Source organism: Balaenoptera physalus, assembly GCF_965194825.1.
Source record: "Balaenoptera physalus genome assembly, chromosome: 1".
In the NCBI taxonomy this organism is placed as follows: Eukaryota; Metazoa; Chordata; class Mammalia; order Artiodactyla; family Balaenopteridae; genus Balaenoptera; species Balaenoptera physalus.
In genome coordinates this window covers 100,558,717-100,583,165 of record NC_138882.1, presented here as the reverse complement: position 1 = coordinate 100,583,165, position 24,449 = coordinate 100,558,717, and the positions used below count along the sequence as shown (strand labels likewise).

The 24,449-nt window shown below is 61.3% G+C and overlaps 1 protein-coding gene across 5 annotated transcripts; it reads left to right on the top strand.

The window, feature by feature from the left end:
• Positions 1–158: 158 nt before the first annotated feature.
• Positions 159–24,111, top strand: CELSR2 (cadherin EGF LAG seven-pass G-type receptor 2). 5 transcript variants are annotated; one of them, XM_082450471.1, is made up of 34 exons: positions 177–3,798; positions 8,208–8,855; positions 10,819–11,041; positions 11,455–11,570; positions 11,746–11,834; positions 12,228–12,385; positions 12,774–12,937; positions 13,102–13,227; positions 13,589–13,755; positions 14,022–14,309; positions 14,399–14,573; positions 14,812–14,953; positions 15,126–15,246; positions 15,674–15,857; positions 16,036–16,137; positions 16,878–16,972; positions 17,208–17,417; positions 17,894–18,077; positions 18,186–18,314; positions 18,400–18,580; positions 18,736–18,903; positions 19,003–19,129; positions 19,244–19,444; positions 19,763–19,937; positions 20,255–20,367; positions 20,507–20,586; positions 20,675–20,801; positions 20,913–21,035; positions 21,629–21,756; positions 21,987–22,075; positions 22,188–22,382; positions 22,517–22,687; positions 22,827–23,061; positions 24,007–24,111. In XM_082450471.1, the coding sequence occupies exons 1-34, from the start codon at positions 501–503 to the stop codon at positions 24,011–24,013; spliced, it is 8,739 nt and encodes a 2,912-aa protein (XP_082306597.1). In that variant the 5' UTR covers positions 177–500; the 3' UTR covers positions 24,014–24,111. The 5 variants fall into 5 exon arrangements, with proteins under 5 accessions (XP_082306598.1, XP_082306597.1, XP_082306596.1 ...); XM_082450470.1 differs by lacking the exon at positions 24,007–24,111 and adding an exon at positions 23,771–23,948; XM_082450469.1 differs by lacking the exon at positions 24,007–24,111 and adding an exon at positions 23,514–23,641.
• The last annotated feature ends 338 nt before the right edge of the window (positions 24,112–24,449 follow it).

Sequence of the window (24,449 nt, the reverse complement as noted above, 5' to 3'; positions counted from 1 at the left end):
CTGCCGCCGCTCTGCAGAGCTCGCCCGCCCGCCTGGGAGGCGAGGGAGCGTGGGGCTGGGCCCGGGGCCGCGGCGACAGCAGCAGCAGCAGCGGCGGGGACGCGGGACACGAGCGGGCGGCGCGGGGCCGTCGGGGGCGGCCGGGGCCGGGCCGGCGTCCGGGTGCGCAGCTCCGCGGGAGCAGGTGGGCTATCCCGCGGGAGCGAGGAACACTCCGAGGATCTGGGGGCCGGCAGGGCCAAGGGCGCGCGGGGTCCGCGGGCGCAGGTGGCGAGAGCCGGGTGTGCCAGGGGAGGCGCGGCGCCAGCCCGTGGTGGTCGGTGTGACCGGGGCGCGGGCCCGGCTCAGGGAACGGTGGGAGCCGGGGCTCCGGTGAGGCATCAAGGAGCAGGCCCCCGGGGACTGGCGCCCTGGCCTGGGCATGAGGCGCGGCGGGGCGGGCAGGAGCGGGAGGAGGAGCCGCCGCCGCCGTTGACCCGGCCGGCCGGGAAGAGGGAGAGATGCGGAGCCCGGCGGCCCGCGCCCCACTTCCAACACCGCTGCCGCTGCTACTGCTGCTGCTGCTGCCGCCACTACTGGGAGACCAAGTGGGGCCCTGTCGTTCCCTGGGGCCTGGGGGACGCGGTTCCTCGGCGGCCTGCGCTCCCGTGGGCTGGCTCTGTCCAGCCTCATCCTCGAACCTCTGGCTCTACACCAGCCGCTGCAGGGATGCCGGGATGGAACTGATTGGCCATCTGGTGCCCCACCACGATGGTCTGAGGGTCTGGTGTCCAGAATCCGGGGCCCAGATCCCCTTGCCGCCAGCGCCCGAAGGCTGCCCCTGGAGCTGTCGTCTTCTGGGCATTGGAGGCCACCTTTCCCCACAGGGCAAGCTTGCCCTGCCCCATGAGCACCTGTGCTTAAAGGCCCCACGGCTGAGATGCCAGTCCTGTAAGCTGGTGCAGACCCCAGGGTTCAGGGCAGGGGAAAGCTCAGCAGAAGCGTCCATGGGTGGACGTCGGAAGAGGAATGTGAATACAGCCCCCCAGTTTCAGCCCCCCAGCTACCAGGCCACAGTGCCCGAGAACCAGCCAGCAGGTACCCCTGTGGCATCTCTGCGGGCCATCGACCCAGATGAGGGTGAGGCAGGTCGGCTTGAGTACACTATGGATGCCCTCTTTGATAGCCGCTCCAACCGTTTCTTCTCCCTGGACCCAGTCACTGGTGCAGTAACCACAGCTGAGGAGCTGGATCGTGAGACCAAGAGCACCCACGTCTTCAGGGTCACAGCGCAGGATCACGGCATGCCCCGACGCAGTGCCCTGGCCACGCTCACCATCTTGGTGACTGATACCAACGATCACGACCCTGTTTTTGAGCAGCAGGAGTACAAGGAGAGCCTCAGGGAGAACCTGGAGGTTGGCTATGAGGTGCTCACCGTCAGAGCCACAGATGGTGACGCCCCTCCCAATGCCAATATTCTGTACCGCCTGCTGGAAGGGCCTGGGGGCAGCCCCTCTGAAGTCTTTGAGATTGACCCTCGCTCTGGGGTAATCCGAACCCGTGGCCCTGTGGATCGGGAAGAGGTGGAATCCTACCAGTTGACAGTGGAAGCAAGTGATCAGGGTCGGGACCCCGGTCCACGGAGTGCCACAGCTGCTGTTTTCCTGTCTGTGGAGGATGATAATGACAATGCCCCCCAGTTCAGCGAGAAACGCTATGTGGTCCAGGTGCGGGAGGATGTGACCCCAGGAGCTCCAGTACTCCGGGTCACAGCCTCAGATAGAGACAAGGGCAGCAATGCCCTGGTGCATTACAGCATCATGAGTGGCAACGCTCGGGGACAGTTTTACTTAGATGCCCAGACTGGGGCTCTGGACGTGGTGAGCCCTCTTGACTATGAGACGACCAAGGAATACACCCTACGGGTTCGGGCACAGGATGGCGGCCGCCCCCCCCTCTCCAACGTCTCCGGCTTGGTGACAGTGCAGGTCCTGGATATCAATGACAATGCTCCCATCTTCGTCAGCACCCCCTTCCAGGCTACTGTCCTGGAGAGTGTCCCCTTAGGCTACCTGGTTCTCCACGTCCAGGCCATCGATGCTGATGCTGGTGACAATGCCCGCCTGGAATACCGCCTTGCGGGGGTCGGGCATGACTTCCCCTTCACCATCAACAATGGCACAGGCTGGATCTCCGTGGCTGCTGAGCTGGACCGGGAAGAGGTTGATTTCTACAGCTTTGGAGTAGAAGCCCGCGACCATGGCACCCCAGCACTCACTGCCTCGGCCAGTGTCAGCGTGACCATCCTGGATGTCAATGACAATAACCCGACCTTTACCCAACCAGAGTACACGGTGCGGCTCAACGAGGATGCGGCCGTGGGCACCAGCGTGGTGACGGTGTCGGCCGTGGACCGTGATGCCCACAGTGTCATCACCTACCAGATCACCAGCGGCAACACCCGAAACCGCTTCTCCATCACCAGCCAGAGTGGGGGGGGGCTGGTGTCCCTCGCCCTGCCGCTGGACTACAAACTGGAGCGGCAGTACGTGCTGGCTGTTACTGCCTCCGATGGCACACGACAGGACACGGCACAAGTGGTGGTGAATGTCACCGACGCTAACACCCATCGTCCCGTATTTCAGAGCTCTCACTACACGGTGAATATTAACGAGGACCGGCCAGCAGGCACCACGGTGGTGCTGATCAGTGCCACAGATGAGGACACAGGTGAGAATGCCCGCATCACCTACTTTATGGAGGACAGCATCCCCCAGTTCCGCATCGATGCAGACACAGGTGCTGTCACCACCCAGGCCGAGCTGGATTACGAGGACCAGGTGTCCTACACCCTGGCTATCACTGCCCGGGACAATGGCATTCCCCAGAAGTCTGACACCACCTACCTGGAGATCCTGGTGAATGATGTGAATGACAACGCCCCTCAGTTTCTGCGGGACTCCTACCAGGGCAGTGTCTATGAGGATGTGCCCCCCTTCACCAGTGTCCTGCAGATCTCAGCCACTGACCGTGATTCTGGCCTTAACGGCAGGGTCTTCTACACCTTCCAAGGAGGCGATGATGGAGATGGTGACTTTATTGTAGAGTCCACGTCAGGCATTGTGCGAACACTGCGGAGGCTGGATCGTGAAAATGTGGCCCAGTACATCTTGCGGGCATATGCAGTGGACAAGGGGATGCCTCCAGCTCGCACGCCCATGGACGTGACGGTCACTGTGTTGGATGTGAACGACAATCCACCTGTTTTTCAGCAGGATGAGTTTGATGTGTTTGTGGAAGAGAACAGCCCCATTGGGCTGGCTGTGGCCCGGGTCACAGCCACGGACCCTGACGAAGGCACTAACGCCCAGATCATGTACCAGATCGTGGAGGGCAACATCCCTGAGGTCTTCCAGCTGGACATCTTCTCTGGGGAGCTGACCGCTCTGGTGGACTTGGACTACGAGGACCGGCCTGAATACATCCTGGTCATCCAGGCCACGTCGGCTCCCCTGGTGAGCCGGGCTACAGTGCACGTCCGCCTGCTTGACCGCAATGACAACCCACCGGTGCTGGGCAACTTTGAGATCCTTTTCAACAACTATGTCACCAACCGCTCGAGCAGCTTCCCGGGGGGTGCCATCGGCCGGGTGCCTGCCCACGACCCTGACATCTCCGACAGCCTGACTTACAGCTTCGAGCGGGGAAACGAACTCAGCCTGGTCCTGCTCAACGCGTCCACGGGCGAGCTGAGGCTGAGTCGGGCGCTGGATAACAACCGACCTCTGGAGGCCATCATGAGCGTGCTGGTATCAGGTAAGGAGGGGCCCAGGCGACGTGGGGATGGGGGTGGCCCGTGGGGGAGGGCCTGCAGAGCCATTCAAGGAGGAACCGCTGACCCGCCTCTGTCCCCGGTACTGGCCCGGCGGCTGAGGGGTGAGAAGCAGCTTGGGAAGGAGCCCTAGAAATCCTGGCAGCTGTGCTGGCCCTGCCCGCTGCCCCAGGCTGGGCTGGGCTGCTTCGGTGGGCCGCCCCCTGACTACCAGCCTGTGACGTGGTGGGGGAAGTGTTATGAGGCTGCCCTGGTGACGGCTGCCAAGAATTGTGAAAAAAGGCGCGTGGAGGACTGGGGTCCCGGAGAGCTGGGGGAGGGATGGAGAGGACCGTGGCCAGGAGAGGCGAGCCGGCTGCTCAGCGCCCCTTCACGCCCGCCCACCGGGGTCCCCCTGTGATCTCATACAGCCTCTGACAGAGCTGAGGCCGTGGGGCACAGGGTTGCCACTTCGGGGTCAGGACCCTGCAGTCGGGCCCCTTCTGGCTCCCGGCTGAGCCGCAGACCGGCTGAGGGGGACTTTGTCTAGGACATTCTTTTCCCTCCAGGCAGAAAAAGCCTGGCCCGGCTCCCCCTTCAGAGCTCCCACAGGAAGTGAGGCCACAGCTCATTGTCTCTCTCCAAACAGACCCCACTGTCAGAGGTTGTGGTTCGGGGTCCGGCTTGGGGGAGGGGCTGCAAGCCCGGGGCAGGCTGCAGCCTTCCGGGCCCCCTTGCTGCCCCATGGGCTGGCTGTTGTTAGACGCCAGGCCTTTCCTGCGGGCCGTGAGAGCTTGGGCTCAGGGGATGGGGTGTGGGGACCGCAATGAGCCAGGGGACTGGCGGCCTCTGAGGGCAGAGCCCCCTGATCCAGTGGCGAGAGAACAGAATCCTGGGGCATGGGAGCCTGGCCCGGACCTAGGCCGGGCATTCCAGCTGCTTGGCCAAGCGCTCAGCCTGCAGACTCCCTGGACAGAAGGGCTGGGGGAGGAGTGTTGGGGTGGGGACGACATCCTGTCTCTTCTGTCAGCTACAGGGAGTGGCAGCAGCAGCAGCAGCAAGGAGGGGGCCAGCCCCAGATTGCTGAACCCCTTCCCCAAGCCTGGGAACAACTGGGACCCTCATGAGGGCTCACTGTTTGCTGTGCCCTGGGGATGGGTGGGTCAGGGTACCCTCACTCCAGACACATCAGGGAGGGGAGAAGGAGAAGAGCCTGCCGGGCCTCACTTCCACCCTGGGGAGTCTGGGCCAGGATGGAGTGAGAGGCGTGCAAGACACAGGGTGTGGCTTCAGCACCTCCCCTCCACTCATGGTCCTTCTGGGGACGCATGACTCCCCTCCCCACTCCTCAGGTGGCCAACGGAGCCAGGGCACATGAGCTTTTAGAGGTCACGGACAAGCCTCTGTGCATCTTGAAGCCTCAGTTTCTCTCCAGGAGGAGTAAGTGGGAGCTGGAGCTCCCCTGTCTCGTCCTTCTCTGTGCTGGGAGGCAGGGGGAAGGAGTGGAGAGGAAGGGCCTCTCCCTCCTGTCCATTCCCAGTCCGCCCTAGGTGATGGAGGGATGGGCAGAGGCCCCACCCAGCCTTCGTGCTCCTACTAGAGCAGAGCCCCAGACCTCAGCTCCCCTAGAATAGAGGCGGAGGCCTCAGCTGACCCTCCAGCCCTAGCCCCACCCTCTCCCCTCAGCCCTGACCCTTGGAGGCAGTCACCACGGCAACCCCAAAGTTCAGGCAGGCTGGGGTGAGGGGGATTGACTCCTACTGCCCCTTTGTTTTCCTTCTCTTGTTCTTTGTCTCTTCTTTCTTTCCCGCTTCTGCCCCTGGGGGCCCTTCTGCACTGCCCCCTCCATTGCCCTCTCCCCATCTCCTGTGTGACTCGCTCCTGCTTTCCCACTTTCTCCTCTGCTGGCTCTTTTCCTGGGCCTTTGTCTTCCCCTGTTTGGTCTCTGTGTTTATGCCTCTCTGATTTCCCCCTCTCTTGTTCCCTGTGGCTGCAGCTGCCCCAGCTTGGGCCGGATGGCTCCCCTGAAGCCTGAATTCTCCTTGCCTCTTCCTTACCCTGCTAGGACACACAGGAGCTCCTGTCCATGGCCTGGTCATTCCCCAGAGTGGCAGACCCCCTCCAGGCCTACAACTCCCACTGGCACATCTGCCAGGGGAAGAGGGGCTTGGAGTCTGATTCTGCCACAGTCTGGGACTTGGCACTTTTCCAGGTGTGGCAGGTTGGGTTCTAGACACAGATGGGGTTTCCTGGAGTCAGGGCCCATCCCAACCCTTTTCTTCCCAGGAGGATGGCTCAGGTAATGCACCCCCCCACCCCTGTTTCCACCGTTGCCTTTGGCACCTGAGGGGTGACCCAGGTCAAGGCAGGAGAGAGGAACAAAGAAGAAGCAGAGAGCCGTAGGTTGACTGCTGGGATTGGGGACAATAGCAGAGGGGGCAGGTGGCCACAGATGGTGGACCAGATGGGAAGCAACAGAGACACACTGGGCAAGGGGCACAGGCGGGGCCTGGGATGACGGAGGGGAGACATAGGGAGGAGTGCTTGTTCCCAGGGCTGAGTGGTGGTGAGGTTTCTCTTGACTGCCCTCTCCCCTCCCTGATTAGTTAGAAGTACTCTGTGTGGACTCTTGGGCTGCATTCTGCCTGGAGGGACTATCCCGCCAAGGAATTACTGGGCACCAGGTACACAAGAGCCCTGTGCCAGCTCCATAACTAAGTGCAGGGGGGTCTGAAAGAGGGAGAAAAGTAGAGCCTGAGGTCATAAATCTGGGCAGGCTTCCTGGAAAAGGTGAGTTTAGAGTGGGTTAGAAAACCAGGAGGGCCGTGGGCTGGTGTCTGGGTAGGCCAGGTAGGAAGGAACAGCTTGTTCAGTAGCAGCAAGTCAAGAGAAGGAGGAGCAAAAGTGAGTGATGACAAACAGGCTTGCTGGTGAGAGCAGGCGGGCCTTGCATTCTCAAGCAATGAGGCTGGAGGGCAGGTGGGCAGTGGGCCGAGGACATGGCTGAGATGGGTGTCTGGCTTTAGCCTTCCCAGCCGCCAGCGCAGTAAGCCACCTCAAGTCGCTGTGACACAGAAGCAGGATCTGTTCCCAGATCCCTTTCCTACTCCCACCCCACCCCAGAAACACCAACTCCTGTCCCATTCCTGCTAGGGTGTCCTTTTTAATAGCTACCTGGGCCCCTCCTGCTGTGTTTCAAAGACCATTTCTTCATTATGGAGACCAAATAAATTCTCATGAACATCTTACTGAACACCTACTATGTGTAGGACATTGTAGTAAATAAAAAATATGAATATCCCTTATAGCCCTGCCAAGCCATTTCCCACTCCCCTTGGCCTCCAGCTTTCATTTTGAGCTAAATAAAATCCATTGCCATGTATTTGTGCATTCAGGTGTGTATGGTATTTCGGGGCTTAGGGTGTGTGGGTGGAGTGAGATGCCAGAGTGTTAGTACTTAGCTGTTTATAAGTGAGTGTGTGGCCTGGGGGTGTGGCAGACACTCGGCTGTAACGCGGTTAGCCAAGTGGGCGATGAGTAGCTAGAGGCCCTAGGGCCGGAGGAGAGGTCAGCCCAGTGGGGCTCTGTCTGGGGCTCAGGGTGGAGAGCCGCCCAGGCCCTTCCATCTCTGACCCCCAGAACGCCACAGCATCAGGCCAGTGGGCGGTGCTACCACCCGTAAGGTGGCTCAGCTGGATTTCCTGGGGTGGAGCCCCACAGGCTACCCTCTGCAGCCCAGAGAGTTGGGCGGGAAGAATGCTTTGTGTGGGGCGTTGCCATGGGGATAGCGGGCCTGAGCCCAAGCAGCCATGGGGCTCAGTGGGAGGGGGACTGGGTGGCCCACTGACCCAGTTCACCCTCCATTCTCTACTGCAGTGGGGGAGGGGGAACATGGCCAGGGTCAGAGTTATGGTAGTGTTGAGAAATAGAGGCTGAGGGGGCAGAAGGATTATATCTGTGGGTCTCTCATGGTGCTCTGGGCCCTGTAGGAAGGTAAGAAAAAGGCGAAATAAGATTCTTGTGCAGGAAGGCACCTGGTCTGGTATAAGGGAGCAGGACCTGTGGCTTGGGCAGCGAAAGGTGCACAAATATTAAAAGATGTGCCCGTGCTTCACAACAGAGGGTTTCTGGGAAGTATGCAATGAGAAGTTCTGAAAATCAATCCCCTTAAGTGCCCATGCGGGCTGGGCCATCACAGAGTGACTCTCCCTCAGGTGAGGTACACATACCTCCTAGGGCACCTTTATGCCAATTAGAAAAGAGGACCCTTTCTTGGCAACTGGGCAATGCAGGAGTGTGCAGGTGGGATTTCAGCCCGCACTCACTCCCTCCTCCGGCTGCTCCTGCCCGGGGCCAGGTCTATGGCTTGGCAACCCTGCCCTCCCCAGGTGCTGACCGTCTCACCTCTCCGCAGACGGCGTGCACAGTGTGACCGCTCAGTGCGCACTGCGCGTCACCATCATCACCGACGAGATGCTCACGCACAGCATCACGCTGCGCCTGGAGGACATGTCGCCCGAGCGCTTCCTGTCGCCCCTACTGGGTCTCTTCATCCAGGCCGTGGCCGCCACGCTGGCCACACCTCCAGACCACGTGGTGGTCTTCAACGTGCAGCGGGACACCGACGCCCCGGGCGGCCACATCCTCAATGTGAGCCTGTCGGTGGGCCAGCCGCCAGGACCCGGCGGCGGGCCTCCCTTCCTGCCTTCTGAGGACCTGCAGGAGCGCCTGTACCTCAACCGCAGTCTGCTCACGGCCATCTCGGCGCAGCGCGTGCTGCCCTTCGACGACAACATCTGTCTGCGCGAGCCCTGCGAGAACTACATGCGCTGCGTGTCGGTGCTGCGCTTCGACTCCTCCGCGCCCTTCATCGCCTCCTCCTCCGTGCTCTTCCGGCCCATTCACCCAGTCGGGGGGCTGCGCTGCCGCTGCCCGCCTGGCTTCACGGGCGACTACTGCGAGACGGAGGTGGACCTCTGCTACTCGCGGCCCTGCGGCTTCCACGGCCGCTGCCGCAGCCGTGAGGGTGGCTACACCTGCCTCTGCCGCGATGGCTACACCGGTGAGCCCTCACCTAGGGAGGGGGACCCCTGGGGGCGGCTCTGGGGGGCTAATGCCGCGGTGCCAGCACAATCAGGCTAAGGACAGGGGTGGCGTCGTTCTTTTCCAGAGTAAGGTACAGGGTACACTGGCCATTCACAAGTCCCACTTGCTCTTTCACAACCACCTACTGAGGAAGGCAGAGAGGGGAGCCCTTCGTCTCGACCACCTACCCACCCCCCACCCCCAGGTGGTGTAACTGAGGTCAGCTCTAGCTCTAGAGCCAAGCTGCTTGCATTTGTATCCCAGCTTTGACAATACTAGCTGGGTGACCTTGGGCAAGTTACTTAACCTCTCTGTGCCTTAGTATTTTTAAGTGGATGATAAGTATTTTTAAGTGGATGATGAGTATTTTTAAGTGGAGGATGGTGGTTGTGAGGACTGATTTAATACGGGTAAAGAGCTGGCCTGTAGGAAGTGTTGGCTGTGATTTAAGGGAACGCTGAGGTCAGGTGACTTGCTCCAGGTCTCATCTGGATTAGAGATGAGGCTGGGCCTAGTACCTGATCTCTCCCCATTGCTGAGTGAGTTACCTTTCTGAGCTGCAGCAAGTGCTTTTCTCCCTAGGTATTGAGGGGAAGGCACAGAAGAGCTGGGGAAACTGGAGGGTTTGGGTGTGGGGATAGTGGTTTTCAGATTATCGCACCTGTGTGTGACCCTGAACAGAATAGCCTCACCCTTGCCCAGGTGTGTAAAACAGGGTCCTGACCAAGAGGGCTCCCTGTTGGCCTGTTTCCAGGGGTCTTTACACATCCTGTCCCAAGCCTCTCCCTGGGATGCTCACTGCCTCTGCTTTGTGCTCCTGACCCCTCCCTGCAGGCTCCCGTTTTTCCTCAGGACATCCCCTTCTCTCCTCCATGGGCCCTTCCTTCCCAGATGCCTTAGGGCTTGCTCCCTCTCCTCCAGAGCTATGCCCACTGGCTCTGCCAGCAGTGGTAGGCAAGCCCCACTGCCACCCCTGCTGCATCTTCCTGCCCAGAACTTGCCAGACTTGACTCCTCTCAGCTGCTACTGTGGGTGGAGGGGCGGGTGGGGAGCAGAGGGGTGGGCTTGGGGGAGGGGAGGGAAGTCTTTGTCCAGGAGGATGGGGTAGGGGGGTGCTTAGAGTAGGCGAACAACAGTTTCCATGGAAACTAGAGCCTGTCACTAGGCACTGGAGCTGAGAACCTATCTCTAGAATCTGGGAATGGGGAGGGAGAGAAAATGGTGGATTTTTCCATCTGATACTGGAATTTTCATCTCCTCCATTGAATCCTGGTCTGCTCCCAGGGCTCAGTTCCCTACTCTCTCAGCATCTCCCAAGTGCACAGAGGTCCTCAGTCTGGACCCCAGGGCTCAGGGTGGGAGTTCCCTGCCCCATTTCTGGAAAGTCCCCAGCTTCCTGCCCACGCCATCCCATAACTACGACAAATCCAAGTGGAAGCCTGGTCTTATCCCCAGGGAGGGAAACTGATCTTGGTGCCTGACAGGGACAAAAGCACCAGTGGGAGGGAGGGAGGAGGCAGGGGTTGGCACCAGCCCTCATGCTGTCCTGCAGGCCCTTCCCTCCATGTGCATTCACCCCTGAAGGGGCCAGAACACCCCCAAGCTTGCTTGGTAGCCATGACGCCAAAGGCCGCTAGGACCTGGCCCTTATAATCAGGGATCTCGTGGGCCTGTGCTCTCGAGGTCCAAACAGGGGTATGGAAGGGACTGGGAGCCTCAAGGAACTCGCAGGACAGCCGTATATGGGATTGTGGTGAGAACAGCCCAGTGCGCCACGCACAGCACAGAATGGCTGAGTTTGCACATGAGAGGAAATGGGGATGCCTGGGAGAGTTTGGGGGTAATATGGGGGTCACAAGAGACCACGGAGGGATCACTGGATGCAAAGGAGTCCCAGTTCCCCAGGCACTTGGGGCTCACCTGCCTTACCTCTTGCCCAGGTGAGCACTGTGAGGTGAGTGCCCGCTCAGGCCGTTGCACCCCGGGTGTCTGCAAGAATGGGGGCACCTGTGTCAACCTGCTGGTGGGCGGCTTCAAGTGCGACTGCCCATCCGGAGACTTTGAGAAGCCCTTCTGCCAGGTGACCACGCGCAGCTTCCCCGCCCGCTCCTTCATCACCTTCCGGGGCCTGCGCCAGCGCTTCCACTTCACCCTGGCCCTCTCGTGAGTTCCTGGGTGCTGGGGGTAGGGGCCGGGGTTGGGGGGGAGTCCGGTGCCTCCTGTTCTGCGGACGAGGTGGGAAGTCAGGCAGCAAAAGTGCCCAGAAGAGGTTGTTGGCAGAGCCAGGTCTGCACTTGGAATTGCCTGTGCAGTTGGCCAGCAGGCCTCCTCCACCCACCAGGGCCGTCTACGCTCCTCCCACCCCACCCTCAAGGGTGGGAGCTAGGATGCCAGGGTTTTGCTTCTGGTCCTGGTTTGGGCTCATCTTCCACACTCTAGCCACATGGCCCGTAGCCTCGGCCAAGGAATCAGCCCTCTGGAGAGTCCTGAGTAGGATCAGGGCTGGTTAGGTGGCTGGGGTGCTGGCATCCAGGTGGGTGCCCCATTGCGTGCCCCCATCGCCCACTCCTACTCAGGTTTGCCACCAAGGAGCGTGATGGGCTGCTGTTGTACAATGGACGCTTCAACGAGAAGCATGACTTTGTGGCCCTCGAGGTGATCCAGGAGCAGGTCCAGCTCACCTTCTCTGCAGGTGATCCCGCTTGCCCCATGTCCTTGCCCATCTCCTAGAGGCCCCACGTCTCTCAGCCCTTGACCCCAAGTCACACACTCTCCCAGCCAGATCTGGGCCCAGCCCAACCATGTGCATCCCCTCCCCATTCCCAGCCCTCATCTGGTGTCCCAGCTCACCTGGGTCCTTTCCCCAGGGGAGTCGACCACCACCGTGTCCCCGTTCGTGCCCGGAGGGGTCAGTGACGGCCAGTGGCACACAGTGCAGCTGAAGTACTACAATAAGGTGGGTGTGGGAGGGGGTCAAGGAGCTGGAGGGTTCTGTCCTTGGCTCAGGTGCTCACCCAGACCTGGGTGGCACTGCCTCCCCAGGGGCTGGTCATGGCACTTCTGGATGAAAGGGGGGAAGGGAGGGGTGGAACTTGCCACCTTGCTGGGCATTCCCATTCCACTGGGTGGTGTAGATGCTTCCTGTTCTATTAGGCAGAAACTTGAGTAGACGTTGAGGAAGGTAAAGCACGTAAGTCATGTGAGCACACATCAGTGTGCATGTGTGTTTGTGTACACACACACGTATATGTGGGTGTGTGTGTACACACAGGGGGTGAGTTAGTGCCTGGCCCATGACCTGAGTGGCTCTTGCCCACTCTTTCCCATCTCTGCCCTTCCGTGTCCACAGCCGCTGTTGGGTCAGACAGGGCTCCCGCAGGGCCCATCCGAGCAGAAGGTGGCTGTGGTGACCGTGGATGGCTGTGACACAGGGGTGGCCCTGCGCTTCGGAGCTGTGCTGGGCAACTACTCCTGTGCTGCCCAGGGCACCCAGGGTGGCAGCAAGAAGTAAGCAGGGGAGAGGGCTGGGGCTGCGGTGAGGCGTGGGCCAGTCAGGGAGGGAGGGTTGTAGGGGGGCCTTTGGGGGCCCTGAAATGGGGACCAGTTCAGACGGGGGTCTTCCCTCACCTTGCTTCCCTCTGCCCCTGCTCAGCCCTCTGCGGGGTCTGGGGTGGGCGGCGGCAGCGGGCAAGATTGGGGGACTAGAGCCGGGCCTCGTGCAGCGGTCCGGGGAGGGGCAGGTATCAGATGAGAGCAGCTCCGGGTTGAGGCTGCCCTTCCCCTGGCTGCTCTGCAGGGCCCCTTGGGCTCCTGGCCTGGCGGCAGGGCTTAGGGAGGAAGAAGAGCCGGAAGCACCCCACTCTCCCTCATGTCGCAGCCATTTTCGCTCCCCCAGGTCTCTGGACCTGACAGGGCCCCTGCTGCTCGGCGGGGTGCCTGACCTGCCTGAGAGCTTCCCTGTCCGAACCCGGCACTTCGTGGGCTGCATGAGGAACCTGCAGGTGGACAGCCGCCACGTCGACATGGCCGACTTCATTGCCAACAATGGCACCGTGCCCGGTATGGGAGCTGGCGTAGGGGCGAGGCCAGGGGCCCTATGCAGAGAGGAGGGGTGTGCCTGCTGCGGGGACCCCTGCACGTGGCGGGTCTCGGAGCCCCTTCCAGCCACTGCCACAGGTTTTCTGTTGGGAGCCCCCACCTGAGCGCCCTTCTCTCCACTCTAGGCTGCCCTGCCAAGAAGAACGTGTGTGACAGCAACACTTGCCACAATGGGGGCACCTGTGTGAACCAGTGGGATGCCTTCAGCTGCGAGTGCCCTCTGGGCTTCGGGGGCAAGAGCTGTGCCCAGGGTAGGGGGGCGGCCCTCAGAGGTCGGGGCCTGGGAGCTGTCAGCAGCGCTGGGAACGCTGGCAGGGTCCGGACAGGCACTGGGCAGGGCCCAGCTGAGCTGGGCTGTGGGTAGAAAAGCGTGTCTGGGCAGAGCCCTGAGAGGGTAGCACGGGAGACAAAGGGCCCAGTCAGAGGCAGGCCTGGGCAGTGTGGTGCGGGCTCAGGGCAGGTGAATGGTCTGGGGGGCGGGGCTGCCGTGGAGAGTGGGCACTAGGAGGGACAGTGCCCTGCCTCCCAGGGAGCCGCCCCTGCTGAGCATCATAGCCCCTGGGGCACTTGGGCGCTCCACCTCTCAGAGTCTGCCTTTATCTGTCTCCCCAGAAATGGCCAACCCGCAGCGCTTCCTGGGCAGCAGCCTGGTGGGCTGGCATGGCCTCTCACTGCCCATCTCTCAGCCCTGGCACCTCAGCCTCATGTTCCGCACACGCCAGGCCGACGGCGTCCTGCTGCAGGCTGTCACCAGGGGGCGCAGCACCATCACCCTGCAGGTGATGCAGAGAGGGGTGGGGCAAGCGGGCCCTGGCCAGGGTTGGTCAGAGATGGCTGGGCGGGGCCTTTCCCTGGAAAGAAAAGGCAGCTAGGTTCGTTTGGTGGATCACTGCTGCCATCTCTTGGGCCCAAGGGAAATAATACCTTTTCCTCTCTGGCCTCAGCTGGGCAGCAGGACGGGTTTGGTGGTCCAGGAAGGAGGACGGTGGGCTGGAAGAAGAGCTGATTAAGGCAGTCTGCTGACCCTCTTTTCTTCTGGTGCCAGCTTCAGGAGGGCCACGTGGTGCTGAGCGTGGAGGGCACTGGGCTCCAGGCCTCGTCTCTCCGGCTGGAGCCAGGCCGGGCCAATGATGGCGACTGGCACCATGCACAGCTGGCACTGGGAGCCAGTGGGGGCCCCGGCCACGCCATCCTGTCCTTCGACTATGGGCAGCAGCGGGCAGAGGGCAATCTGGGTCCCCGGCTGCATGGGCTACACCTGAGCAACATTACCGTCGGGGGAGTGCCTGGGCCGGCCAGTGGTGTGGCCCGCGGCTTCCGGGGCTGTTTGCAGGTAAGCCTCCTGCCCTGCCTTCTCATCTCCAATAGCTGGAGGCTGGAGGCCCGCTCCACAAAGGGCCAACACTACCTTGTCCCTGCCAGGGTGTTCGGGTAAGCGAGACGCCCGAGGGTGTTAGCAGTCTGCATCCCAGCCGTGGGGAAAGCGTCAATGTGGAGCCAGGCTGTAGCCTGCCAGACCCCTGTGATTCGAGCCCATGTCCTGCCAACAGCTATTGCAGTGACGACTGGGACAGCTATTCCTGCAGCTGCGATCCAGGTATGCCAGGGATCCAGGGAAATGGGGCAGGTTAGCAAGTGCGGGGCGGCGACGGTTCACTCTGGCTCAGCCGTGTGACCTGGGGCTAGTCACATCAACTCTCCGAGCCTCTCCTCCTGCACTACAAAGCCAGCACCAGCTGGTATAGCTGCTCAGAATAGAAGATGGATGAAGGCAGGTTTGAAGAAAGTGCCAGGGGAAGGTGGGGATTGAGCCTCTCCTGTCCTTCTGGTCCCAGGTTACTATGGTGACAACTGTACTAACGTGTGTGACCTGAACCCATGTGAGCATCAGTCCGTGTGTACCCGAAAGCCCAGTGACCCCCATGGCTATATCTGCGAGTGTCCCCAAAATTACCTTGGGCCATACTGTGAGACCAGGTAAGTGGACCATTGCAGGCAGCAGCAGGTCCCAGTGGCACTGCCTGTGTCTGGTGTGTCCCTCAGAGCACTGAGAACCTGGCTGAGCCGCAGCCAGGCTCAGAAGGGCCACACGTGGCTACGCCAGACGGGTGGCAGAGGGAGCCCATTCCTGCCTGGTCCTTCTCGGCAGGATTGACCAGCCTTGCCCCCGAGGCTGGTGGGGACACCCCACGTGTGGCCCGTGCAACTGTGACGTCAGCAAAGGCTTCGATCCGGACTGCAACAAGACAAGCGGCGAGTGCCACTGCAAGGTGACAGCCCCAGCCTAGGCCTCCACAGCGGCTGCCTTGGCCTCTGTTCTGTACCTCCTGGGCCCTTGCGGGGGGCAGTGAAGGAAGCCTCCCCGCAGAGAGCTGAGGGCTATGTGCCTTTGCTCCACTAGGGCGGGCCAGGGGCTGTTTGTCCTTGTGTGTCTGGGGTGTGGGGCGTCCAGGACCTATACTTAACCAGGGAGCTCTGGGTCAGCTATACTGGTTGTTTGCAGCCTGTTCTGATTGGTGTCTCATTGATAGATTAAACTCCAAAACATTACCAGTTGTTACATATTTTGAATGTACCATTCTTGGTGGGGACCTGAGGTCAGGGAGCTTCTCTCCAGAGGGGCCACAGTGAAGGATCCATGAGCATCCAGGGAAGAGAGCCTGAGCCAGTGACCCCATCCTCCCTCTTCCCTCCCAGGAGAACCACTACCGGCCCCCTGGCAGCCCTGCCTGCCTGCTGTGTGACTGCTACCCCACGGGCTCTCTGTCCCGAGTCTGTGACCCTGAGGATGGCCAGTGTCCATGCAAGCCAGGTGTCATTGGGCGCCAGTGTGATCGCTGTGACAACCCTTTTGCTGAGGTCACCACCAACGGCTGTGAAGGTAGGGCTCTTGCGGTAGATGGGTGGCCCTCCCTGCTGTGTGCCAGGCCCTCGTGTCCCAGGGAGGCCAGGAGCAGGGGCTGGTTGCAGGCCTAAGGTTGCACAGGGAGGGCTGGGGAGCCTGGCCAGAGCTGTAGGGGGACAGTTGCTCCTGAGTGACGGTGTGTGCTTCCCTGCAGTGAATTATGACAGCTGCCCACGGGCCATCGAGGCTGGGATCTGGTGGCCCCGTACCCGCTTCGGGCTGCCTGCTGCTGCCCCCTGCCCCAAAGGCTCCTTTGGTAGGTGCTGGAGGCCCAGAATGTGAGACTGAGGACTTGGCCTTTCATCAGTGGGGTGAGGGTGGGGAGCCCCTGGCTACTGATCATAGGACCCCACTTTCCAGCCTCCAGGTCCTGGGGACTCCATATCCCATGCTCCCTTGGCTCACTGCTCCCCTGCTCCCAAGGTTGCCTAAATGAAAGGTGCCTATATCTTGGACTCATAACAAAAGTGCTAAAAAACCTGCAGTGTGCGTGGCAAAGGGCTGGGTGCTAGAGATTCAAAGATGAGTCACACAGCGTTCACGTCCTCAGTTCACCACCTAGTACTGGAGTTTTGCCACTAGAAAGATGGTCTGGGGAGTAGGGGAGGTGAGGTGCTGTCCCAGGGGACCCAGCCGCAGGATGGGGGCTGGCACTGGTCCTTGGATTGATGATGAGCAGAGTTCAGAAGTAGAGAATGGGTGGCAGAGAGCTCAAGGTGGTGGCTGGAGAGGGACAGCCACGTCTGGGGGCTCGAGGGGACCACGTGCCCTGTGCTCCCGTAGCCCTTGTTTGGGCTGATCCTACAGAGGTTTTGGCTCTGGTGTTCTCCACACGCGTCTCCCTGTTTTCACCTGCAGTACGGGACGGCAGGGCCCTTGTTTGGTTGTCGCCTGTCTCTGGTCCATGAGGGGCTGGCCCCCAGCAGAACTCAGCCAGGTCTCGGCAGCCTCCTGTGTCTCTCCCTGAGGCCTGCCCTCCTGGCTGCCTTCCCCCAGGGACTGCTGTGCGCCACTGTGACGAGCACAGAGGGTGGCTCCCCCCAAACCTCTTCAACTGCACATCAGTCACCTTCTCAGAGCTGAAGGGCTTTGTAAGTGGAACTTCTCATCTCCATCTCCTTACCCCCACCCCCTGCCCTCGCCCAGTATGACCTGCCCGCCTCCCCAGCTTTGAGAAAGGGGACTCTGGAATTCCAGCTCCTGTCTCCCAGGGCCCCCGCCTGGAGGCCATTTCTCCCCTTTCCTGAGTCCTTTTACTCTAGAGTTCAGTTCTACTCTCTGGGTACCTCACTCCTGTGCTGACCCCCCAGCCTATCTTGGTCCCAGGCTGAGCGGCTGCAGCGCAACGAGTCAGGCCTGGACTCGGGGCGCTCCCAGCGGCTGGCCCTGCTTCTGCGTAATGCTACCCAACACACGGCTGGCTACTTCGGCAGTGACGTCAAGGTGGCCTACCAGCTGGCCACGCGGCTACTGGCCCACGAGAGCAGCCAGCGAGGCTTCGGGCTGTCCGCCACACAGGATGTGCACTTCACCGAGGTGGGGCTTGGAGGGGGCAGGGATGGCTGGGTGGGTGGAGGTCACAGTGAGTGAGCCTGCTCCTAGCCACCGGGGGGCAAAGTGGGGGGCACTCCCCACCCCCGCCTTTGGGGAGCTCCCAGCCGGCATGAGGCCCCCATGAGACCCCCTGAGCCATGGCCCAGCATATGGGTAATTTAGAGCACCTCTTCCTAACCCTTTTCATAGCAAGGCGCCCGTAGAAAATAATGTTTGTACTGGGGCCTGGTCTGATCAGGCTTCTCGGAGGAGAGGCCCTGCCCATCGTGCCAGGACAGGGAGGAACCAGCATCTAATAACATCTGTGTGGGAAACTCTTAGAGACTGAGGAGGAAGGATTAGAGGGAGGGCATGATGGGGGGTGAGCCAGGGCTGGTCTAGGTACAGGCTGGGGCCTGGTGGTGGGGACGAGGAGTGAGGCTGCAGGCACAGCCCACGGTGACCGTGCCCTCCCCCAGAATCTGCTGCGGGTAGGCAGCGCCCTCCTGGATGCAGCCAACAAGCGGCACTGGGAGCTGATCCAGCAGACAGAGGGTGGCACCGCCTGGCTGCTCCAGCACTATGAGGCCTACGCCAGTGCCCTGGCCCAGAACATGCGGCACACCTACCTAAGCCCCTTCACCATCGTCACGCCCAACATCGGTGAGGCTGCTGCCCGGGTGGGAGGGCTCAGGGAGAGTCTCTGGTAAGGGCGGCCGTGCCAGGGGCCTGCCCACCTCACCGGGGGCCTGACCTGTGACCTCTCCCTAGTCATCTCTGTAGTTCGCCTGGACAAGGGGAACTTCGCTGGGGCCAAGCTGCCCCGCTATGAGGCACTGAGAGGGGAGCGGCCCCCGGACCTTGAGACAACGGTCATTCTGCCTGAGTCCGTCTTCAGAGGTCAGTGGGGGCCAAGGGGTGGGTCAGGGGCCAGGCCGGGGCATCTGCGCAGGACCCAGCTGAGTGGACAGTGTCCCCATCCCAGAAACGGCCCCCGTGGTCAGGCCCGCGGGCCCTGGAGAGGCCCAGGAGCCAGAGGAGCTGGCACGGCGTCAGCGGCGGCACCCGGAGCTGAGTCAGGGTGAGGCGGTGGCCAGTGTCATCATCTACCGCACCCTGGCCGGGCTGCTGCCCCATAACTACGACCCAGACAAGCGCAGCCTGAGGTGAGCCGCTGGGGAGACGAGGAGTGGTGGGGGGGCAGGTTGGGTGGGTGAGGCACAGAGAGGGGCCAGGGGTTGGGGGCATCTCAGAGTGATTAGGGGTGTCCTCCAGTCACGCGACTACCGTGGTGACTGTGTGCCCGCCTGCCCCGCGCCAGAGTTCCCAAACGCCCTGTCATCAACACGCCCGTGGTGAGCATCAGCGTCCATGACGACGAGGAGCTTCTGCCCCGTGCTTTGGACAAGCCAGTCACGGTGCAGTTCCGGCTGCTGGAGACGGAGGAGCGGACGAAGCCCATCTGTGTCTTCTGGAACCATTCGATCCTGTGAGCCTGCACTGCCCTGCCCCCAAGGCTTTGGGCGGAGAGCTCAGGCCCCTAGGCACCCCACCCTTCTTGTCTCCTGACCCTGCCTCCCTCACGCAGGGTCAGTGGCACAGGTGGCTGGTCAGCCCGAGGCTGCGAAGTCGTCTTCCGCAATGAGAGCCACGTCAGCTGCCAGTGCAACCACATGACGAGCTTCGCTGTGCTCATGGACGTGTCCAGGCGGGAGGTTGGACCCACCAGGGGTAGCTGCAGAGCTGGGGGTGGGAGCCAAGGGCACTGGACTAGGTGCTCAGGCCCCGCCCTTCCTAATCCCTCTGGCTCTCTGCCACCCACCCTGCAGAATGGGGAGATCCTGCCACTGAAGACGCTGACCTATGTGGCCCTAGGGGTCACCTTGGCTGCCCTACTGCTCACTTTCCTCTTCCTCACTATTCTGCGTGCCCTGCGCTCCAACCAGCACGGCATCCGACGGAACCTGACTGCCGCCCTGGGCCTAGCTCAGCTGGTCTTCCTCCTGGGAATCAACCAGGCTGACCTCCCTGTAAGATGTTCCTCCTCATGCAGAAACCTTCCCCAGTGTCCCGCCGTCACAGGCTCCCATACGCGTCCTCCCCAATGGCCCCCTCAATCCCTGCTCCTGCAGTAGTGACTGATAAAGAGCCAGCCTAGTGCCTGGCCCACAGTTTCCGCCTCTCTAGCTCCCCCTTACTTCCCCAGCACCCGAGGGATACCTTCCTCTGGCCCAGACTCCCCCTGAAGCACCTCCCAACACCCAGGCTCTCCTCCCCTGTCTGGCGAGAGCAGGACCCACACTCTGGGTGTGCCTTGGTCACTGACTGGGCGCGGCCTGGGCCCTCAGTTTGCCTGCACAGTCATCGCCATCCTGCTGCACTTCCTGTACCTCTGCACCTTTTCCTGGGCTCTGCTGGAGGCCTTGCACCTGTACCGGGCGCTCACCGAGGTGCGCGACGTCAATGCCGGCCCGATGCGCTTCTACTACATGCTAGGCTGGGGTGTGCCCGCCTTCATCACAGGTACCCCCACCCCCGATCCTGGGCCTTGAGGTTCTACATCCCTAGGGCCTACGTCCATCTTCATGCCACCTTCTCCCACTCCCATCCCAGGCCCAGAGGCCCACATCCCTATGCCCGGGCCAGGTTCTCCACGAGTATCCCTCTGGTTTAACTCAGCTATTGACACCCCCACTCAGGGACAGGGTCCCCCATCCTGGAGAGGACGGCATGGACAGATGGTGGGCAGAAGCCTTCATCCCCTGCACCTGGCCCTAGAAGCCCACTTGACTGCCTGATTTCCAAGTCCCTGATCACCCCTTCCCCGCTGCTGTCACCAGGTCTAGCCGTGGGCCTGGACCCGGAGGGCTATGGGAACCCTGACTTCTGCTGGCTCTCCATCTATGATACGCTCATCTGGAGTTTCGCTGGCCCCGTGGCCTTTGCTGTCTCGGTAAGTGCTGGAAAGCGGCTGGGGGCGAGCAGGCTGTGACCTCAGGATCCCCTTTAGGAACTGCTGAGGCCTCCATAGGGTGGGGTGGAAGCTGTCTGTCCCCTGATGGTCCCCCTCACACGTCCCCCTCCCCTGCTAGATGAGTGTCTTCCTGTACATCCTGGCGGCCCGGGCGTCCTGTGCTGCCCAGCGGCAGGGCTTTGAGAAGAAAGGCCCTGTGTGAGTATGGGGTGTGGGTGCCCTGGCAGTGGACGGGCATCGGCACGGGAGGCCTCACGGCCAGACTCACAGCCCACCCCCTCCCCAGCTCGGGCCTGCGGCCCTCCTTTGCTGTCCTCCTGCTGCTGAGCGCCACGTGGCTACTGGCACTGCTCTCTGTCAACAGTGACACCCTCCTCTTCCACTACCTCTTTGCTGCTTCCAATTGCATCCAGGTACCTGGTCCAACCCATGCCCTGTGGGAGGCCGGTGGAATTGTAGGTGGGAAGTTTGGGTACGAGGTGCCTTAATAAGCACTTAGACACTTGCTGCTTCTTGCCTGTCAGGGCCCCTTCATCTTCCTCTCCTATGTGGTGCTTAGCAAGGAGGTCCGGAAAGCACTCAAGTTTGCCTGCAGCCACAAGCCCAGCTCTGACCCTGCTCTGACCACCAAGTCCACCCTGACCTCGGTGAGGGAGCCAGGGTCAGGGAGGTGAAGGGGTCATGGGGAGTTGAGGGGGAAGAGGCAGGAGGGACAAAGGCTGTGCGTTTGTCCCACTTTTTCTCCATCCTTACATCCTTTCCTGGAAGGAGGAAGGGGTGGTAAAATGGTATGTGTGGCCTTGGAAGAAGGGGCCTGGGGTCGGGGAGGGGTATTTTGACTTGAGAGAGATGGGAGCGGAGCTTAGAATAGATGAGGGAGTGACCAAGACAGGTAATCAGGTCATAAATGCCCCACACCTGAGAATCCCTTGTGCATCTTGGTAAATCTTCTGTCTCCCAGAATGCTCTCAGGAGATAATTCCTGGTGCCATCTTTTGCCAGCAAACCCTTATACAGCCGAGTCCAGGGTACTCGGGGTGCGTAGAACTGGCACAGCTATGGCAGAGCTACAACACTACTAGGCCCTGAAATGGGGGCAGCAAAGATGTGGGGCCTGTCTCTTCAGTCCTGGGCATGCAGCGGGGGGTAGAACTTAGGGCACGCTCCCTCGGCCCCTCCACTTTCCTGGGGCCACCCCTTCCGGCTCCCCCATGTACTGACCTCTCTGTTCCCTGCCTAGTCCTACAACTGCCCCAGCCCCTATGCAGATGGAAGGCTCTACCAGCCCTATGGAGACTCAGCAGGCTCTTTGCACAGCGCCAGCCGCTCAGGCAAGAGTCAGCCCAGCTACATCCCCTTCTTGCTGAGGTGAGCTCTGGTGATGGGACAGTTGGGGAGGGGAGAAGAGCACCTGGCATGCTAGACCCAGGCCAGGCTGCTAGGAGTTGGGTAGCACACACCATGGCTGACACGGTGGCAGCTTGAAGTGGAAGCAGTGAGGAACATGGGGCAGGAACTGGAAAACCCAGAACAGAGAAGAGAATGGGACACTGGGCGAGGGGCCAGGCTGATGCCTCCAGCATGTCTTGTCTTCTTAGGGAGGAGTCCACACTGAACCCTGGCCAAGGGCCCCCTGGCCTGGGGAACCCTGGTGGCCTATTCCTGGAAGGTCAAGACCAGCAGCACGGTGAGGACGGAACCTCCTGACGGCCAGTGGTGGTGGAGGCGCAGCTGCCTAACTTTTGTTGAGGGTGGGCAGTGGCGGATGGGCTGCCTGTGATCTCTCCCCCACTTCCTAGATCCAGACACAGACTCTGACAGTGACCTGTCCCTGGAAGATGACCAGAGTGGCTCCTATGCCTCTACCCACTCATCAGATAGTGAGGAGGAGGAAGAGGAGGAAGAGGCGGAGGCCACCTTCCCTGGAGAGCCAGGCTGGGACAGCCTGCTGGGGCCTGGGGCGGAGAGACTGCCCATGCACAGTACCCCCAAGGGTGGGTCAGCGCAGGGTTGTGGCCTTTGCGGGCAGTGGGAGGGCAGAGGGGCTGGGATTCCTAGGAAGCAAGACTAGGGCGGTGACTTTCCTGTCTGCCTTCTCTGGGCCTCATCTACTTCCTTTCTCCACCAGATGGGGGCCTGGGGCCCGCGAAGGTTCCCTGGCCAGGAGACTTTGGGACCACAGCAAAGGACAGTGGTGGCAACGGGGCCTCTGAGGAGCGGCCGCGGGAGAATGGAGATGCCCTGCCTCGGGAGGGGTCCCTGGGTCCCCTTCCAGGCCCTTCTGCCCAACCTCACAAAGGTGAGCGGGCTATGCTCAGCTGCATGCTCCCCCATCAGCAACCTCACTCCTCACACTGGCCTGTGGCTGGTGGGGCTCTCGAGGGCAGCCCCATGCTCCTTCCACCTGCTCCTCATGGCACCCGCCCTCCGGCCCACAGGCATCCTCAAGAAGAAGTGTCTGCCCACCATCAGTGAGAAGAGCAGCCTCCTGCGGCTACCCCTGGAGCAGGGCACAGGGTCTTCCCGGGGCTCCTCAGCCAGCGAGGGCAGCCGGGGTGGGCCCCCTCCCCGCCCTCCACCCCGGCAGAGCCTCCAGGAACAGCTGAATGGGGTCATGCCCATCGCCATGAGCATCAAGGCAGGCACGGTGGATGAGGACTCGTCAGGCTCCGAGTGAGTGTGGCTGGGTGGGCGGGACAGGGTGCAGCCCCGCAGAGGCCCCGCCTCCAGGCCTCCCCAGGCTGCTCTGGTGGGCAGCGCGGAGTGTGGCGCAGGTCCCTTCAGGCCACATGCCCACAAACATGGTGCCCTGTGGGGTCAGCCCAGCCCAGCATCGGGCAAAGTGAGGGAGGGTGGGGAGCCGGGGTTGCTTTTCTGTTTCCTTCTTCTGGTGAAAGCTTCTCACTGTCTCCTCTGCTCCGACTAACCCTCTGTCTGCCTTTTCTGTCACTTTCCTTTCCTGCCTCTCCAGATTTCTCTTCTTTAACTTCCTGCATTAACCCTGGGCCGGTGGTTCCTACACCCTGAGGCTCCCTTACGTTCCTCAGCTGCACTCATGCCCCCACTCCTGTCTTGTGCTTTATCCCGCCCCTGCTCCCCCTGCCTGCCTGCCTGCCTGCCTGCAGCAGCGACGAAACATCCATCTGAGGAGCCTGGGCCTTGCCGGGAGGGGCACCCACCCCACCCAAGGCCATCTAGTGCCAACTCCCTCCCCCACCATTCCCCTCACTGCACTTTGGACCCCTGGGGCCAACATCTCCAAGACAAAGTTTTTCAGAAAAGAGGAAAAAAGAAATTTTAAAAAAGGAACTCCACTCTTCATGACTTCAGGGATTAATTTTTTTTATACGCTGGAAATTGACTCCCCTTTCCCTCCCCAAAGAGGATAGGACCTCCCAGGATGCTTTCCCAGCCTCTCCTCAGTTTCCCATCTGCTGTGCCTCTGGGAGGAGAGGGACTCTTGGGGGGCCTGCCCCTCGTTTGCCATCACCAAAAGGAAAGGACAAAGCCACATGCACCCAGGGCATCAAGCCCTGCGGGCCGCACCGGGCAGGCCTCAGTGCGGTGAGGGCGCAGGGCCGAGGGCACTCCTCACCCCGCCTGTGCCGCCCCTTCCAGGAACTGAAAAAGCCCTGTCCGGAGAGGGGGCAGAAGGACTCAGCGCCCCCAGACCCCCAAATGCTGCATGAACACATTCTGAAGGGAACCCGCGCCCCTGGGTGGCGGCCGGGCCACCCCAGCCCCTCTCCTTTCCCTGGACTCTGGCCGTGCGCTGCAGCCCGGGTGTTTGCTCAGTTCGCTGACCCAAAAGTGCTTCATTTCCCTGCCTGCCCCATGCTGGGGAAGGCCAGTCATGTGTTAAGTTGCGCTTCTTTGCTATTGTGCGGGTGGGACAGGGAGGAAGAGGACAGATGGGGCTGGCCCGGTTGCCCCGTGCTGTCTCCAGCCCAGGTCTCCAGTCTGGGTTCCAGTGTCCACTCGCCCTCCTCTGAGACCAGACAAACCCCACTGACCTGCTGTGGCCTCTGAGACATGTTCTATTTTTATCCCCTTCTTGGAAT

Bases quoted from the DNA above. Each gene is read 5' to 3' on its own strand.
- CELSR2 (XM_082450468.1), top strand. From the start codon at position 501: ATGCGGAGCCCGGCGGCCCGCGCCCCACTTCCAACACCGCTGCCGCTG. The intron at 12,938-13,101 runs GTATGGGAGCTG...TCTCCACTCTAG, and splicing joins CAACAATGGCACCGTGCCCG to GCTGCCCTGCCAAGAAGAAC. The intron at 19,938-20,254 runs GTACCCCCACCC...TGCTGTCACCAG, and splicing joins TGTGCCCGCCTTCATCACAG to GTCTAGCCGTGGGCCTGGAC.